Source organism: Cygnus atratus, chromosome 2 (assembly GCF_013377495.2).
Source record: "Cygnus atratus isolate AKBS03 ecotype Queensland, Australia chromosome 2, CAtr_DNAZoo_HiC_assembly, whole genome shotgun sequence".
NCBI lineage: Eukaryota > Metazoa > Chordata > Aves > Anseriformes > Anatidae > Cygnus > Cygnus atratus.
Genome location: NC_066363.1, coordinates 159,882,877 through 159,900,357, shown reverse-complemented (window position 1 = coordinate 159,900,357; position 17,481 = coordinate 159,882,877). Strand labels below are relative to the sequence as shown.

Genomic DNA, 17,481 nt, shown 5'->3' with positions numbered 1-17,481 from the left:
CCAAGAGATGAAGGAGCCACCCCATAAATATGGAGACCCCGTGATTGGGGGGGAGGGGGCAGGGATAGAGGATGGGGGGATGGGGACATGGGGACATGGGGATACAGGGACAGGGGGATGGATATGGGGACATGGGGATATGGGGACATAGGGATATGGGGATATGGGGACATGGGGATATGGGGATATGGGGACAGGGGGATATGGGGATATGGGGACAGGGGGACATGGGGATATGGGGATATGGGGACAGGGGGATATGGGGATATGGGGACAGGGGGACATGGGGATATGGGGATATGGGGACATGGGGATATGGAGATATGGGGACAGGGGGATATGGGGATATGGGGATATGGGGACATGGAGATATGGGGATATGGGGACAGGGGGATATGGGGACGTGATGATATCGGGACATGGGGATATGGGGACAGGGGGATAGGGGGATATGGGGACAGGGGGATATGGGGATATGGGGACAGGGGGACATGGGGATATGGGGATATGGGGACATGGGGATATGGGGATATGGGGATATGGGGACGTGGGGATATGGGGACATGGGGATATGGGGACGTGGGGATATGGGGACAGGGGGATATGGGGATATGGGGACAGGGGGATATGGGGATATGGGGACAGGGGGACATGGGGATATGGGGATATGGGGACATGGGGATATGGGGATATGGGGACAGGGGGATATGGGGATATGGGGATATGGGGACATGGAGATATGGGGATATGGGGACAGGGGGATATGGGGACGTGATGATATCGGGACATGGGGATATGGGGACAGGGGGATAGGGGGATATGGGGACAGGGGGACATGGGGATATGGGGATATGGGGACGGGGATATGGGGACAGGGGGACATGGGGATATGGGGACATGGGGATACGGGGACAGGGGGACATGGGGATATGGGGACAGGGGGATATGGGGACATGGGGATGTGGGGACGTGATGATATCGGGACATGGGGACATGGGGACAGGGGGATATGGGGACAGGGGGAAATGGGGATATGGGAATATGGGGACGTGGGGCTATGGGGACGTGGGGCACGGTTATAAGGAGGCAGGTTGCAGGGCCACAGAGATGGGGGTAAGGAAGTGGAGTTGGGGATGAGGACTGGGAGCACTGGGAGTTGGTGTCCCAGACAGTACTGGGGGCAGTGGTCCTGGGACAGACTGTACTGGGGGTACTGGGAACACTGGGAGTGTGGGCTCTATAGTGGGAATACCGAGAGCGCTGGGAGCACTGGTGTCTGCCCTGACTGTACTAGGGGCACTGGGGGCACTGGGAGCACTGGGATGGGAGCACTGGGAGCACTGGGAGCCCTGGGATGGGAGCACTGGGAGCACTGGGGGCACTGGGGGCACTGGGAGCCCTGGGATGGGAGCACTGGGGGCACTGGGGGCACTGGGGGCACTGGGAGCACTGGGAGCCCTGGGATGGGAGCACTGGGAGCACTGGGGGCACTGGGGGCACTGGGAGCACTGGGAGCCCTGGGATGGGAGCACTGGGAGCACTGGGGGCACTGGGAGCACTGGGAGCACTGGGATGGGAGCACTGGGAGCACTGGGGGCACTGGGGGCACTGGGAGCACTGGGATGGGGGCACTGGGAGCACTGGGGGCACTGGGGGCACTGGGAGCACTGGGATGGGGGCACTGGGAGCACTGGGAGCACTGGGCGCACTGGGATGGCGGCACCGGGAGCCCCGCGCTCCCAGTTAGGGGTTCCACCCCCCCCCCTTAGTGCCCCCGCCGTGTCCCGGCGCGCAGCCGCGGGGGGGGGGCGGGGCGGGGCGGGGGGGTTGCCGCGGTCCCTGTTGCCGGCTCCGGTTCGGGGGCGCCCCCCCGCGGCCCGGCGGGGCTGGGCCCGTCCGAGGGCGCCGCCGGGAGCCGCCGGGAGCCGCCGGGAGCCGCCGGGAGCCGCCATCTTGCGTCGCCCCCAGCCGCGGGGAGGCCGCGCCCCGCCCGCAGCGCCCGGTGCGGCGCCGCCAGGTGCGGGGGGGGCGGGGGGGGGGGCACGGGGGGGGGGGGCCGGGGGGGCGGCGGAGGGGGAGGGGAGGGGAGCGGGGAGGGGGAGGGGAGGGACGGGGGAGGGGGAGGGACGGGGAGGGGGAGGGGGAGGGGAGGGGGAGGGGACGGCGGCGTGACGGGGCGGGAGGGGGCGGGGGTGGGGTGGGAGGGGGCGGGAGGGGGAGGGGTGGGAGCGAGAGGGCACGAGTGGGAGGGGGCGGGAGGGAGTGGGTGTGAGCGTGAGTGGGCGTGAGTGGGTGTGAGTAGGCACGAGTGGGAGCGGGTGGGTGGGAGGGGGAGGGGGCGTGGGGGCGAGCGAGCGGGGGTGAGTGTGGGAGTGGGTGGGCGTGAGAGCTGGGGTGGCGGTGGGGGTGAGTGTGAGCACGAGTGGGAGTGGGTGGGCGTGAGTGGGTGTGGGTGTGAGTGGGGGGGGGCGTGGCGGTGAGTGGGGAGCGGGTGGGTGTGGGTGGGCGTGAGAGCTGGGGTGGCGGTGGGGGTGAGTGTGAGCACGAGTGGGAGTGGGGGGGTGAGTGGGAGTGGGTGGGCGTGAGTGTGAGGGCGAGTGGATGTGGGAGTGGGCGTGAGTGGGTGGGAGTGGGAGTGGCAGTGGGAGGGCGTGAGGGAGTGCGAGTGGGGGTGCGAGTGGGGGTGCGAGTGGGGGTGCGAGTGGCGCTTGTGGGAGTGGGTACGGGCCGAGTGGGACATGAGTGGGAGTGGGTGGGTGTGTGGGAGCGGGGGTTAATGTTGGAGCGGGTGTGAGCAGTCTGAGTGGGAGCGGGCGCGAGTGGCTGTGGGTGTGAGTGTGAGCGTGGGTGCGTGGGTGTCAGTGTGGGCATGACCATGGGGAGGGGGCAGGCAGGGCGCTGCCAGGGGTGGGGGCACACGCGGGTGGCCCTGGGTGCGGGGGGGCTGCAGCCGGGAGGTGCTGGTGGCGCGCCGAGCGCCTGCTGTGCCACGCTGCGCTGCGCCGTGCCGTGCGGCGCCGTGCCGTGCCATGCCATGGGGTGCTGCGCCGTGCCGTGCGGTACCGTGCCGCAGTGTGCCGTGCCATGCGGCACCGCACTGTGCCGTCCCGTGTGGTACCATGCCACGCTGCGCCACGCCGTGCCGTACTGTGCCATGCGGTGCTACGCCGTGCCATGCGGTACCGCGGCATGCCATGCTGTGCCATGCGGTACCACACCACGACGTGCCATGCTGTGCCATGCTGTGCCATGCAGTCCCACGCCCTGCTGTGCTGTGCCATGCGGTACCACGCCGTGCCATGCAGTACCAGACCATGCCATGCCGCACCGTGCCATGCGGTACCACGCTGTGCCGTCCCCACCCCACACATTCCCAGCCCCTGCCCAGACACCACCTCCCCCCCCAATGGTTTGGGGCCGTTTCATGGCTTTTCCGGAGCCAGCTCCGAGCAGCCCGGGAGGCTGGGGACACCCCCACGGTGCCACCTCACCAGACCGTGCCGGGTCCTGGCGGCACCGTCCCCCAGCCTGTAGCTGGGACCCAGCCAGAGCATGACCGGGGCCGCATCGCCCAAAGCCTGATGATGCCGGGGCTCAGCCTGCGGAGCGGGGCCGGCCGCTCACCCTCGGGGGCGATCTCAGGGCATGCGTGGGGCCGTGGCAGCGGCCGAGCACCGGGGCCATCGGCAAAGCAGCGGGGCTCCGTGGTCGGAGCTGTGGCGAGGGTCGAGGTGTGTCGGTGTGCCCGCGGCTCCCCCAGCCCCGGCGTGTGGTGCTGGAGGCGGACATGTGGGGCTGGAGTTGGTGGGAGCTGAATGTGCTGGGGCTGGAGGTGACCAGAGCCGGAGCTGTGGGGCCGCACAGCGATCCCGGAGCCGCTCTCGGCCGTTCTGCCGTGTTCGTCCCGGCCCCGTCCTCCTGGGTTCAGCCACGGCCGCTCCCCGGGAGGTTTTGGCCTCTGGGTGCTGGGGCAGCCCCGTGCCCTTGCCCAGGGCAGGGACTGCGGTGGTCGAGCTCCTTGCTATGTGCCGTGTCCGTGTGCTCGGTGTGCCGTCGGCGCTGCCCGCTCCCGAAGCCCCGCTGCCGCGCCGCGTGGCCCTTCAAGTCCTGCACAAACCCTTCACAAAACCAAACCGCCGCTGCCCGGCCACTGGCCAGCACCCCGTAGCAGGGCTCGCGCTGCCGCAGTTTCCTCCCTGCCCCGTTCCCCAATATAAGCGGTGCCGCCACGGCCTTGGCAATGCCGCGTGCGCTCCGTGCCCTCGCGCCGCCCCCCCCCGGGCCGGCTGCTGCAGGGACACCGCGTCCCGCGGCCGCCCTTGGCTCCACGTCTCCCTGACCCGGTGCGGCTCTTGGCTGAGCACCGAGCGGAACTTGGCTCGCTGACGGCTTCCCCACCTCCGCTGCCCGTCTCAGGGCCGTGCTGTGCCTGGCCATGGGGTCCTGGCTCTGCGGCTGCGCCCCGGGCCACATCCTGCACCCCAGCCCCACTGAGAGCAGATGGTGACAGCCGCGGGTGCCACGTCTGCCCGGTAGCGCGGTGCTGGTGCCAGACACAGCCCCATCCCTGTTCTTGTCCCCGTCCCCATCCCAGTCCCACAGGACCCAGGCCCGGCCAGCACTGCCCTGTTGGTGACACTTCCCGGGCCTCCCCCAGCCTGGCTTTGCATCTCCTCGAGGGCAGGCGTTAACTCCAGTGGTGCTGGGGTGGGTGGCGTGGGGCTGGAGCTGGAGCGTGGCGAGCGGCTGGGGGGTGCGGAGCCCCTCGCTGTGCTGCCTCACGCCCACCCGGCGCACCCCAGACTCCGATTTCTGTCGCGTCCGCCGGGCTCTCACCCCGACTGACGTGTGTTTGTATTTTTAGGGTGAGCGAGGCGCCGCGCCTCTGGCCGTGGAAGCATGTCGGGGCCGGTGCCGAGTCGGGCCAGGGTCTATGCGGACGTGAACACTCAGAGACCCCGCGAGTACTGGGACTACGAGTCGCACGTCGTGGAGTGGGGGTACGCCGGGGCGAGAGCCGGGGGCGCGCTGCGGGGACGCTTTTGGAAGCCTGCGGAGGGCCCCGCGGGGCGTCCCGAGCCGGAGGGTTCCCACACGGATTATTTTTATCGTTGGGAAGCGTGGCCACACCGAAGGGGCTTCCCAGCGTGGCCTCTGGGCCTCCTCCCCTGCCCCGTGGGCCTCCAGAGGGTGTTCAGCCCGCGGAGCTGAGCCGAGCCCCAGAGCCGGGCAGGACGCGGGCTGCGGCAGCACGCTGACAGCGCCGGCACAGGGCTCGGAGCCGCGACGGCCTCTCCGCCGCCGGGGGTGCCCCGAGGCCCAGCCTCCGGGATGCACGGCGGAGGCCGGCTGCTTGACGCGGCACCGGGCGGTGCGGCCGCTCGGGTCCGGGCGTCACGGTGCAGCTGGGAGCGCCGGAGGCTGCTCCCGCTCGGCAGCACGGGTACGAGCTGGGCTGTCCCACGCCTCCTCCGTTCGCCTGAGGCTGCGGTGCTGACCCCGACCCTGCCTGCGGGCAGCCCCGGCTCCGTTGTGCCGAGCCGCGAGCGCTCCGTGGTGTGCTCCGGGTGCCAGCGGCCGTCCCGCGTCCTGTCTGGCGGCCGGCAGCGAATGGGGCCGGGCTCGCACCCCGAGGCGCCCCCCTTCCTGCGCTCGTTTCTCCCCGCCAACCCTGGCCGTGCCTTCCCCTTGGCACAGCACAGTGGCTGCTGCTTCCTTCAGCCCCCTCGGGTGACCGCTCACACCTCCGTGCATCTGACCCGTGGGCATTGGCACGGTTGTTTTCTCCTCTCCTGGCTCCCGTGCACAGAGCGTTTATTCCTGTGACCCCTCGGGGGGGTCCGAGACCCTTCCAGCCTGGTGAAGAGCAGGGGGCCCTGGGCTGGAGGCGTTTCCGTCGGGTGCTTTGTGGCTCTGTGCTGTCACCCGCCCGCTGGCGGACTTGGGAGCGGGCAGTGAGGATGCAGCTGGGCCCCGTGACACCAGCACGCTCCGTGCCTGTCCCTGGGGGGGAGCCACGCGTGCTCCTCTGCTGCCCTTGGTGCCGCTGGCGCTGCTTCCCCCGGAGCGGCCCCGAGCCCCGGCCCCGCCGCTCTCCGCGGTCTCACCAAGGCGCTGGCGATGGGGCCGCCGCGCTCCGCCACGGCCTGGCTGCGGTCCCCTCACCGCCTCTTCCTCTGCTTCCCCGACAGCAACCAGGATGACTACCAGCTCGTGCGGAAGCTCGGCCGCGGCAAATACAGCGAGGTCTTTGAAGCCATCAACATCACCAACAACGAGAAGGTGGTCGTGAAAATCCTCAAGGTGGGCGCGCACAAGGGCTCGTCGCCGCCGGGCTCCTTGGCGTCTCGGACTGACCGCGGCTGCTTCGTGCCCTGCGGCTGAGCGCGGGCACAGCCTCACAGTCTGGGGGCTCTGCGGGCTGCCCCAGCCCCTGGTCACCTTCGGGGCCTCGTTTTGGCTCGCAGGGGGCGAGTTCATTATCCCAGTAGGACTAAACCAGGCGTAGTTATGGTTTGTAGGAAGTGAGAGTTACAGGGCATGGGTCGGTCCTCGCAGCGCTGCCCGTGCGAGAGAAAGTGGAGGTGGGAGGAGGGCACCAGTTAGAGGGTGAGGGACAGGTTGTGGGTGAGAATATGAGCCTGGGAGATGGGCATGTCCTCGTTAATAAACCCAAAACGAGCAGGGGGCTCAGCGTCAGGAGGAGCCCCCTGATGTGGGGGGACCCGAAGGCGCTCGGGCTGGGCTCCCCGACATACACTTCCCCTGGGCAACACCGCGCGGTTCCAAAGATTCAACCCGGGGCTTGAAGAGACCAAGCTCGCTCCTAGGCTGCTTTTCCTAGGGAAAGAATTCCCCGAGGGCCCCCCCCCAAAAGCAGGACACGCGGTTCCTCCGGTGGTGGGGGGCTGCTGTCCTCGGGGGGCAGAGCCGCAGCGCCCGGGGAACGCGCGCGCTCGCCGCGGTGTGAACGGCCGGCGAGGGCTCTGACCGGAGCCTGCTTTGTGTTTGCCAGCCCGTGAAAAAGAAGAAGATCAAGCGCGAGATCAAGATCCTGGAGAACCTCCGCGGGGGCCCCAATATCATCAGCCTGCTGGACATCGTGAAGGACCCCGTGGTGAGGAAGGGCACGGGGCAGCGCTGCAGCCACCCACGGCAGTGCCGTGGCGGCCTCGAGAGGGTGGAGACGGGGAGGCAGCAGCGGGGCCGTGCATGGGGGGCGCGGGGCTTTGGGCACGGACCCTCCTGGAGGCGAAGCACGGGGCAGGACGCTCCCCTCCACCCCACTGCCCCCGCGCCTCGCAGCCTGCTGCAGCCTTTGGCAGGCGCTGCCGTTCCAAACGGGGCCTCCCTCACGCCTGCCTCAGCTTGGCCCCCAGGACCGAGGTGTGAGCACGTGAGGATGGGGCTGGGCACACTGCCTGCCCAGCTCCGTCCACACCCTGCACCGGGCAGCCCCAACCTCCTTTTTCCCTCTTTTCCCTCTTTTTTCCCTCTTTTCCCTGTTTTCTCCCCTCTGCCTGGTGCCCTGCTGCTCCCGCCCTGCAGTCCCGGACGCCCGCCCTGGTCTTTGAGCACGTGAACAACACGGACTTCAAGGTGAGCGCCCGCCACCGTGGGGACCTGGAGGGGGCTGGGAGAAGCTGGGGGGGTTCTGGCCCCCCCTGCAGAGCCGGCAGCGCGTCCCAGTTCCCCCACAGTGTCACAGACGTGGTACTGCAGCCGGCTGCTCTTTGCTGTTTGACAGCTGAGGGCTGAGCCGCGGCACTGAGCCGGTGCTCGCGCTTGTACCAGCCGATCCCTGTCTCTCCGCCCCGGCGGTGCCCAGCGTGGGCTCGCAGTCACCACCGGGCGCTGGTAGCAGGCAGGGGCTGCGGAGCCAGCGGGGCTGAGCAGAGGAGGTGGGAGGTCGGGGAGGTGGGAGGTCGGCACGACGGCGGCGATTTAGCGAAGCTGCTGCCCGGGCTGGGGCTGCTCCGCTCCGTTCTCGCGAGTCACGAATGTGCTGGAAGCCCCGGTGCTGCCCTGTACCCTCCCTGGCTCTTGTCCCCAGGGTTTGGCTTTGGGCCGCTGCAGCCTCGGGAGGGCACGCACGCTTCTGCCCTCATCCCAGCCCTGGGTGGGAGCTGAGCCCCCCGGGCACGGTTTGGGAGCTCCCTGGTGCCCCTTGGTGGGTGTGGGCTGGGTCCAGGCCAGTTCTGCATGCTGTGGCACAGCCCGGCCGCCCCGCTCCTCCCTGGGGTGTGCTGCTGTGAAATTTGGGGGACTTTGGGGGTGCTGAGCTGCCCCAGAGCTGTTCTCCCCCTTGGTGCTTCTGCTCTGGGGCCGTGGATCCCAGACGCGCCCCCTTGGGAGCGTCGGGCGGGCGCCGCGCTGCGTTCACCGCCTCTCCCTGTTCTCGCAGCAACTCTACCAGACGCTGTCCGACTTCGACATACGGTTCTACATGTATGAGATCCTAAAGGTGAGCTCCCGGGAAGCCCTCCCTCGAGCAGAGAGCTGCCACCAACTCCTCTGGCCAGCCCCCAAGGAGCTCCGCTTGGCCCCGAGGCCCGGCTGCGGCACCGCCGGCCGGCCGCGGTGCGGGGAGGCTGCGAGGCAGGTGGCGGCGGAGCGCAGCGGCGAAGGCTGAAGGGGATGAGGCCACCGTGCCCTTGGGCAGCCTCCTGCTGCCACCTGCCTCCGCGGCCCACGGCGCTGGGGCTGGTCCCCAGGGCGCCGTGTGCCTGCCCCATCCATCACCGCCCACGCAGGACAGGGCCGGAGGCCCCCGGGGACACGTTTGTGCTCGCCGAGCCTGGCGTCACCGGCGCGGGGCCGGCCGCGGCGCAGCCTTGGGGTCTGTCCTTCGTGCCGGCCCCGCCGGCCCCCCGCCCCTGCCACCCGGTGACGCGCGGGGCCTGACGCCGCTGTTCCGTCCGCAGGCGCTGGACTACTGCCACAGCATGGGCGTCATGCACCGCGACGTCAAGCCGCACAACGTTATGATTGATCACGAGCACAGGAAGGTACGGCGGGGCACAGTGTGCCCCCACCCTGCCCCCCGGTCCCTCAGACGAGCCGTGGCTGTGGCTGTCCCGGCACGGCACCGTCTCCTCTCCCAGCGCCCTGCGCTCAGCCTGGCCGTGGTGGTTTGACCCCCGAAACGTCCCCGGCGCGGTGCAGCTCTGGTGCTGCCCGTCCCCGATCCCTGCTCCCGAGCCCTCGCGGGGAGGGCTGGACTCGCAGCTGCTGGTTTGGCAAAAAGGGGCGGCCATAAAACCCGCACCTGCGCCCCGTAAACCCGCTTTATTTGCCAGCTGCTTGTCGGCAGCTCAGGCTTGTAAACCTAACTTCAGATCCCTTCCGGCGCGCTGCGGCGCCCGGCCACCTGCGCCCCCCGCATAAATCGGACTTCAAACGGCGTCTGCGGGGGCCGAGCCTCCCGTGGCCGGTAAACACCCCGTTATCGGAGCGGAACGGGGCTGGCCCCACGTGCCCCTTGGGCACGCTGCCCTTTGAAACTTCCCCGTCACCGCTGCCGCGATGGCCCGGCACCCGGCACCCGGCGCGCCCAGCCCGCGCCCTGGGCTGATCCCATCCGTCCTTTCCCCTAAATTCATGCCAACCCCCCAAGGGGGAGCCGGAAGGCTCGCTGTGGGCAGCAGAGGTCCCGGTGTTAATAAGGCTTTGGTTGGAGGTGGGGGGGGGGGGGGGGGGGGAGGGAAACGCGTTTCCTACAGGAGCCGGAGGGCTGTGGTCAGGGAGCGCCGGCTTCGCGCTGTGCGGCGTTAATGGCCTGCCTGATGGACCGGGGCCTGCCTCATCTGCTGCCCTAATGAGCGGGGCTGGGGGGGGGGTGATCCTGACAAGTCTGGGAAATGATCTGAAAATTGGGGGGGGGGGGGGGGGGTGACGAAGCGGCCATGGTCATCGGGGTGCCACTGCGCTGTGCTCGTCCTGCCGCGGCCACCACGGGGCTCGGCACCGCTGTCACCGCGTGCACCACAATGGGGCCGGTGCTGGCGCTGAGCCCTGCGGGCCGGGAGCCCCCGGGGGGGCAGCGGGGCCGGTGCCAGCGCCCTCCCTTTCTCCCTGCCTCCCTCCCTCCCAGCTGCGCCTGATCGACTGGGGGCTGGCGGAGTTCTACCACCCCGGCCAGGAGTACAACGTGCGGGTGGCCTCGCGCTACTTCAAGGGGCCGGAGCTCCTGGTGGACTACCAGGTACGGCTCCGGTGGCCGCTGGGGGCTGGGGGCACACTGGGGGTCCCCGCTCGGGGCCGTGCCAGCAGCCTGGGAGCGTCGCTGAGCTCCTGCCCCGTTCCGTGTCCTTCCCAGATGTACGACTACAGCCTGGACATGTGGAGTTTAGGCTGCATGCTGGCCAGCATGATCTTCCGGAAAGAGCCCTTCTTCCATGGCCATGACAACTACGACCAAGTGAGGCCCCCCCCCCCCCCCCCCCCGCCTCACATGCCACCCCACTGTGCCACCTTCTGAATCCCAGGGTCCCCCCCCCAAGCCGGGGTCTCCTCTCGCTGCGTCCTTCCCCCTATCAGAGGAGCCAGGCGGAGCGCTGGCGGTGGCTACGTCCAGCCCCTGGGCAGGGGGCGAGGCACTGGTTGTACTGGGAGGCACAAATGGAGCCACCTGCGGGCACCTCGTGGCAGGGCTGTGGCACCCTGTAACGCACCCACGCATCCCTGGCTGCTCTGAGCGGGGCTGCAGGCATCAGGGAGGCAGCTGTGGGACACGGGTTTGGAGGTGTCTGGCAGGAGCAGAGACGTTCCCCGGCCGTATCGGCTCCGTCAGCGGCGCCAGCGCCAGCCCGGCAGGCTGTACGGCTCCCTGCTCACACCAGAGCACAGGGCACTTGCTGGTACCTCCCGGCTGCTTTCCTCCACAAATGGCCACGTCCCCAGTGGGGGAGTGAGGGTGGTGGGGTTAGGACTGGGCCAGGCGGGCGGGGAACTGGTCCCTGCCATCACCACCAACCCCGCCACTTTTCCCCCCTTGTGCCAGCTCGTGCGCATCGCCAAGGTGCTGGGGACGGAGGACCTGTACGACTACATCGACAAGTACAACATCGAGCTCGATCCCCGCTTCAACGACATCCTCGGCAGGTGGGTGGATGGCACAGCCGACGCGGTGGGGATGGGTGGCAGCGTCCTGCACCAAGCTGCCCCGGCGCAGACACCGCGCGCGGTGCTGGCCATGCCGGCTCTGCCATCCTCCTCCTCCTCCTCCTCCTCCCCCCGGCAGACACTCGCGGAAGCGGTGGGAGCGCTTCGTGCACAGCGAGAACCAGCACCTGGTGAGCACCGAGGCGCTCGATTTCCTGGACAAGCTGCTGCGCTATGACCACCAGACGCGGCTGACGGCCCGCGACGCCATGGAGCACCCCTACTTCTGTACGTCCCGGGGGGCAGCGAGGTGCCGGCGCTCCCCTCGGCGTGCCGGGGGCGACCCCTGACGCCTTTCCCTCTGCCCCGCAGATCCCATAGCAAAAGACCCGGCGAGGATCGGCCCCTCGGCCGGGCTCTCGGCCAGTACCACGCCTGTCAGCTCCTCCAGTATGTTGGCAGGTGGGTGCTGGCGCGGGGGCACCAAGGGCTCGCCGGGGGCTCGGGGCTGCCGGGGTCGCGTCGTCCCGAGCCGCGCCGGCTCCTGGCTCTGCCTCCTGCTCCTGTCCTCGTCCTGCTGGAGCCTGACGCCCCGTTCTCTCCCCGGCGCAGGCATTACCTCGATGTCCGCGGCCCAGCCCATCAGCAGCCTGGCTGCGTCGCCCGTCATCTCCTCTCCGAACGCTTTGGGCTCGCCGGTGCCCGCCGCAGCGGGCGCGCAGCCCTGACCTCACGCCGCCGCCGCCGGCTCCCCGCAGCGCCCGGCGCCGCGCCGCCTTCACCCTCCCGCCACCCCTGCGCCAGCCGCGGGCCCCGGCCGCCGAAAAGGGGTGGGGTGGGGGTGGGGGGGCGCTCTGGAATTTTATTTTTATTTCTGTCGAGTACGAAACACAAAAGAGCAAAGACGTAGGTTCCTTTTTCCCCCCCGTGCCGTAACAATCTCGCGCGCTCTGGCTATGGACCAAGGCTGATCTCCGTTGCGTCTGTGTCGGGGTAAAGAGTTAGCTGCATTCTTCTCGTGAGGATCACGAGCAGGGATGCAACTACGGTGTAGAAATCTAAAATGGATAATAAATTTTATTTTCTATGTCCCTAACCGGACGGCAGGAGCAGCAGCTGGTTCTTGGGGGGAGGTAGGGGGGGCACAGACACGCAGCGGCGCTCCCAGCACGAAGCAGAGCAAATCCAGAGCAGGGCCCAGTTCCCCCAAATCCCAGCGCCCCCAGTTTGAGTGCTGTGACCTCCCCCAAATGGCAGCTTGTGCCCAGAGAAGGGGAAGGTGGGGAGGGCCCAGGGGCTTCCTCAATGAGGTCCAGAGCTCCCTGGGGAGGAACCCAGGACGGAAGCTGCCCCACGGGCAGGCCCAGGGGCAAGGTCGAGCCCCACAAGTGGCCTCGAGGGCAAAGCTGAGCCCCACAAGCAGCCCCATAAGCGGCCCCAGGGTCAAGGCCAAGCCCCACAAGGGGCCCTGAGGCAAGGCCCAGCCCCACAAGTGGCCCCAAGGGACAAGGTTGAGCCCCACAACCAGGCCCAGGGCAATGCTCAGCCCCACAAGTAGCCCCACAAGTGGCCCGGGGGGCAAGGTCAAGCCCCGCAACCCGGCCCAAGGGCAATGCCGAGCCCCACAAGAGGCCCTGGGGGCAAAGCTCAGCCCCACAAGCAGCCCCAGGGTCAAGATCGAGCCCAATAACCAGGCCCCCACTGCCAGGAGCCGTTCGGGCACGGGGGGTGGGACAGCAGCTCCTGGGGCCCAGGACGGGGGCAGCACAACCGGGGGCAGGGACACAAGGACGGCGCAGGGCATTGGAAAACCAGACACTTTAATCCCTCCGCGTTCGACAGTCTGAAAGAGTTAAAAAGTGGCTGAGCGAAGGACCGGGGGACGCCGGGAGGCAGCAGCAGGGGCCCGCAGGGTGCAGGCCAGGGCTCGGGGCCAGCGCCGTGCCCCCGCGCGCGTCCCAGGGGCACCCAGAGGCTCCCAGGGAGGTGACAACGGGGACGGACGAGAGCGGTCACGGGCCGGCACCGTCCTTCAAAGTGCCTCGGCAGGAGCTTGGCGCCGGCCCCAGGAGGCAGAGGAGGCTGGAGGGCCCGGCCGAGCTCCTGGCGCCCAGGGCTGGGGGCAGAGCAGGGCCCCCCCCGGGGCTATTGCATTGATCCGACATTCAATTCACCAGGAGAGGGGGCGTCCCCCGGGGCAGCCGGGACCCCCACGAGCGTCACAGTCCCGGGGGGGGGAGGGGGGTGCGGACCCCCCCTCAGCGGCCTCCCTCGTAGTTGAGCACGTAGTAGTCGTGCACGTACATGAGGACGGCGATGGGCTGCCCGATGATCAGCGACATCCAGACGGCCGCGTTCCCGTAGTTACCCCTGAGGAACTTGGACACGAACCAGGCCAAAGGGATCTGGGGGGGGGGGGGGGGGTGTGTGAGGGGTCAGGGCAGCCTCCGCCCCCCCTCCCGTTGCTGCAGGATAGGAGGGGGACAGGGCTCCGAGGCGTCCTCCCCCCGTACCCCCTTACCTGCGCCGCCATCCCCATGAAAGCCCAGAGGCGGAACATCTTCAGCGGGACGCTGACCAAGTACTGCGGGGACACAGGGACAGCTCCAGCCCCCGGGGGGGGGGGGGGGGGGGACAGGGGCAGGGGGCAGGACCCCCGGGGGGCTCGGGGGCGAGCACCAACCTCGTGGAAGAAGGCGGAGGCCAGGAACACGGCCGTCTGCGCCGTCCACTTGCTGACCCCCCGCTTCAGCATGGGCTTGTAGAAGTGTCTGGGGAGGGGCAACCCCGTGAGAATTGGGGGGGGGGGGGGGGGGGGGGGACATGGGGGCACACGGACGGGACCCTCCCATGGCCCCCCCGCACCTGAGGCACCACTTGTGCACGGGGATGTTCCAGTTCTGCCAGAAGTAGGTCACCGACTCCGAGTTCCTGCGGGGAAGGGCAGGGACCACGGGTTGGGGGCAGCCACCACCTCAGGCTGGGGGGGGGGGGGGGGCAGCCAAGAGGGGACACCCCCCTCCCCCCACCCCCCCCCTCCCAACTCACCACCAGTCCCTGTAAAACTCCCGGTCCCCGAACTGCATCACTTCGGCCACCGCGTTGAGGCAGGAGTGGAAGAACCAGTAGAAGAAGATGAGCCAGATGAGGTGGTTGGGGACCTGCGGAGGGACGCGGGGCTGTCAGAGGCGGGGGGGGGCGGTCTGCCCCCCCCCACGGTGGGGGGGGGGCTGGGGAGGGGGGGGGGGTGATGGGGGTACTCACGGCCAGCTTGAGGAGCCGCTCGATGATGCGGGAGTAGTCCATGTCCTATGGCGGGGGGGCAGCGCCGTCAGCATCGGCCCCCAGCAGCCCCCACCCCAGCTGAGATAATGCGGGGGGGGGGCAACCCCCCCCCCCCCGAGAGCCCCGTGCCCCCCTGCTCGCTCACCCGGAACGGCTTCATGGAGTTCTGGATCGTGGGCACCATCCACTGGAAGGGAAAAGCCGCTGGAGCCCGAGGGAGCCTCCCCCCCCCACCAAGCTGACACCGGGCAGAGCCCCCCCACGGGGAGGGGGCGCGCAGCCGGGGCCCCCCCCCTACCTGCTGGATCAGCCCCACCATCAGCTGGATGAAGAAGAGCTGCAAGACGACAGAGGCAGGGACCTCAGGGGGACGTTGCGGACCCCATGGGGGGGCCACCCCCCGCTGCAGACCCCCTGGGGGGGCCGCCCCCCGCTGCAGACCCCCCCGGGGGGGGCTCCCCGCCCCCCCCCCCAGCACCCACCATCTCGAAGAGGCGCCGCAGCAGGAAGCGCTTGCGGATCCGCGGGGAGCGGGGGAAGTTGAGCTCGTAGCAGAGGGTGGGCGCGAAGAGGAAGTAGTACAGGTCTGCGGGACAGCGGCTGTGGGGTGGGGGCCGGGGAGGGGCAGCCCCAACCCCTCCCCCCCCCCCAAAACTCCCCCCCCCCCCGGGGCACTTACTGCTGTAGGTGAGGTTGTTGGGGTAGGCGACCCTGCTCCTGCCCACGTCCCCGTTGGCCTTAGCGGGTCCTGAAGCTGGGGGGGGGGTGTGGAAGGAGGGGGGTGAGAGCCCACCCAGCCTGGGGGGGTCCCCATGGCCCCGGCCCCCCCGTACCTGCAGCCGAGCTGTCCCCGCCCGGGGGGGCCGCTTTGGCCTCCCTCCTCTGGCGGCACCACTTGTTGAGGTCCCTGAAGGAGAACAGCTTGAGGAAGAGGACGGTGTAGACGGCCAGGGTGAACACGGCCCCCACTGCGGGCAGAGACATGGGGCGGGGGGGGTGGGGGTGGTGAGGAGGTTGGGGGGGGGGGGGGGGGGGGCGGCAGCGGCCGCGTCCAGCCCCGCCGTGCCACGGCCCCGGCTCCTCACCGGGCGTGATGGAGGTGACCGCGAGCACCACGGCGGCGGGGAAGCAGAGGATGGCCAGCAGGTTGGCGGCGTGCAGCGCGGCCCCGGCGCGCTCCGACAGGGAGCCCTGGGCGGGGGGAGAAGGAGAGGGTTGGGGGGGGGGGGGGGCACAGCAGGACCCCCCCCCGCACCCACAGAGCCCCCACGGGGCGAACGGGGCCGCATCCTGCCCTCGTTCGGGGGCTCACCGCCGCCAGCCGCCTCTCCAGGGTCAGGGCCACCACGGCGAAGACGTTGGCTACTGCGAGGGGGGGGAGGAAGAGGAGGAAGAGGAGGAGGAGGAAGTCAGCTGGGGGGGGGCACGCAGCACAGGGCCCCCCCCCCCGTCCCCGTCCCCGAGGCGCTCACCGATGATGAGGCAGAGCGAGGGCCAGCTGTAGGGGTCCTTGAGGAACAGGGAGACCACCTGGATGGGGTCCACCAGGATGCCGTACCTGCACCAGGGGAGGGGGCCCTGAGCGTGTCCCCCCCCCGGGGGGGTGCAGGAACTCGGGGACGGGGTCAGAGGTCGCTGTCCGTCTGTCCGTCCGTCCCCCCCCCCCCCACTTACTTGATGAGGTTTTCCAGGAAGAGCCGAGCGTTGCTCAAGACCTGCAAGAGCGAGGCGGGCGTTGCACAGGGCTGGGGCGGGAGGGGGGGGGGGGCACCGCTGCCAGGCCGCCCCCACCCCAGGAGGACCCCCCCCAAACCCCCCCCAGCGGGCTCAGGCGTGTCCCCAAATCCCCCCCACGGCCATGACCCCCCCCCCCGGGGTTCCCCGGGGGGGGGGGTGACGGGGAGCCTGCCCCTTGCCACCCCCCCCCCTCCAGGCCGGCCCCAGGAGCCGCCTGTGCCACGCGGGCGCGCTTCTGGGCCAGGGTGCGGGCGGGTGGCGCCCAGCGGGGTGCGGCCCCGATAAGGGCGCCCCGGGGACAACGGGGACACCGAGCGGGGACCCCGACCGGGGACAACGGGGACCCCAACTGGAACCACCAGGGACCCTGAGCATGTCGCTGGGAACCCCAACTGGGAACACCGGGGACCCCAACTGGGGCCACTGGGGACCCTGACCGGGGCCACCGGGTCCCCATCCGGGGCCATTGTAGACCCCAACTGTGGGGTCACCAGGGACCCCAATGGGGGACAACGGGGACACCAAGTGGGGACACTGGGGACCCCAACCAGGGGGCCACCCTGGGATCCTGACTGGGGCCACTGGGGACCCTGAGCATATCCCTGGGGAGCCCAGCTGGGGACAACGGGGACCCCAGCAAGGGCCACTGGGTCCCCAACCGGGGCCATTAGAGACCCCGAGCGGGGACAACAGGAACCCCAACTGGGGCCACTGGGGAACCCAACTGGGGGGTCACTGGGGACCCCAACTGGGGCCAAAAGGGACTCTGACGAGGGCCACCGGGTCCCCAACCAGGGGCCAATGGGGACCCCAACCAGAACCACTAGGGGACCCTGAGTGTGTCCCTGAGGACCGTAAGTGGGGCCCCCGGGTCCGCAACTGGAGCCATTGGGGACCCCAACTGGGGACCCCAACCAGGGGGTCACTGGGGACCCCGAGCGTGTCCCTGCGGACTCCAACTGGGGCCACCGGGTCCCCAACCGAGGCCAACAAGGACCCCAACCGGGGCCACTGGGGACCCTGACCGGGGGGTCACCGGGCTCCGTCCCGGCAGCACCGAGCCCTGCTGCGAGCACCGCAGCGGCAGTGCCAGCAGCATCCGGGCGGGCGGACGCCCCTGGCTCGGTGTCGGGCGCTAATTAATCCCATTAGCTAATTGGATCCCCGCGGGCTGAGCCGCCCGGGCGCACTCACCAGCATGACCACGCACCAGTTGAGGACGCCGCGGTAGTTGCTGTAGCCGCTGGCGGAGCTGAGCAGCGACTCCTGCACCCGGTGGCACCTGCGGGCAGGGAGCGGGGGGGGGGCCTGATCCTGCACCCCCCCGCCCACCGGGACCCCCCCGAGACCCCCCCA

At 69.7% G+C, this 17,481-nt stretch overlaps 2 protein-coding genes across 3 annotated transcripts in view; one reads left to right on the top strand and one right to left on the bottom strand.

Moving 5' to 3' along the window:
- The first annotated feature begins 1,893 nt into the window (after positions 1-1,893).
- Positions 1,894-12,204, top strand: LOC118260115 (casein kinase II subunit alpha-like). Of its 2 annotated transcripts, XM_035570129.2 has the most exons (13): positions 1,894-2,017; positions 4,865-5,000; positions 6,192-6,303; positions 7,016-7,117; positions 7,549-7,599; positions 8,405-8,464; positions 8,925-9,008; positions 10,094-10,204; positions 10,319-10,420; positions 11,003-11,103; positions 11,243-11,391; positions 11,476-11,565; positions 11,716-12,204. In XM_035570129.2, exons 2-13 carry the CDS (start codon positions 4,900-4,902, stop codon positions 11,829-11,831), a joined length of 1,179 nt encoding a protein of 392 aa, XP_035426022.1. In that variant the 5' UTR covers positions 1,894-2,017; positions 4,865-4,899; the 3' UTR covers positions 11,832-12,204. The 2 variants fall into 2 exon arrangements, with proteins under 2 accessions (XP_035426022.1, XP_050564762.1); XM_050708805.1 differs by lacking the exon at positions 4,865-5,000 and having other exon boundaries at positions 1,974-2,017.
- Positions 12,205-12,906: 702 nt separating this feature from the next.
- The window catches only part of DGAT1 (diacylglycerol O-acyltransferase 1), a 5,819-nt gene continuing 1,244 nt past the window's right edge, over positions 12,907-17,481 (bottom strand). The window contains exons 2-17 of the mRNA XM_050708793.1: positions 17,320-17,407; positions 16,063-16,103; positions 15,861-15,946; positions 15,701-15,753; positions 15,474-15,579; positions 15,222-15,356; positions 15,068-15,142; positions 14,871-14,974; positions 14,687-14,725; positions 14,534-14,575; positions 14,368-14,412; positions 14,152-14,264; positions 13,969-14,034; positions 13,787-13,874; positions 13,625-13,687; positions 12,907-13,508 (exon numbers count right to left, since the gene is read on the bottom strand). Coding sequence (XP_050564750.1) covers positions 13,362-13,508; positions 13,625-13,687; positions 13,787-13,874; positions 13,969-14,034; positions 14,152-14,264; positions 14,368-14,412; positions 14,534-14,575; positions 14,687-14,725; positions 14,871-14,974; positions 15,068-15,142; positions 15,222-15,356; positions 15,474-15,579; positions 15,701-15,753; positions 15,861-15,946; positions 16,063-16,103; positions 17,320-17,407 — 1,291 coding nt within the window. The 3' untranslated portion in view covers positions 12,907-13,361. The remainder of the gene's footprint in view (positions 13,509-13,624; positions 13,688-13,786; positions 13,875-13,968; positions 14,035-14,151; positions 14,265-14,367; positions 14,413-14,533; positions 14,576-14,686; positions 14,726-14,870; positions 14,975-15,067; positions 15,143-15,221; positions 15,357-15,473; positions 15,580-15,700; positions 15,754-15,860; positions 15,947-16,062; positions 16,104-17,319; positions 17,408-17,481) is intronic.

What these genes read in the sequence shown, in the direction of transcription:
- LOC118260115 (XM_035570129.2), top strand. Translation starts at nt 4,900, where the DNA reads ATGTCGGGGCCGGTGCCGAGTCGGGCCAGGGTCTATGCGGACGTGAAC. An exon ending in TGGTCGTGAAAATCCTCAAG is followed by an intron (nt 6,304 to 7,015) that starts GTGGGCGCGCAC and finishes TGTGTTTGCCAG; the next exon opens with CCCGTGAAAAAGAAGAAGAT. An exon ending in TTCAACGACATCCTCGGCAG is followed by an intron (nt 11,104 to 11,242) that starts GTGGGTGGATGG and finishes TCCCCCCGGCAG; the next exon opens with ACACTCGCGGAAGCGGTGGG.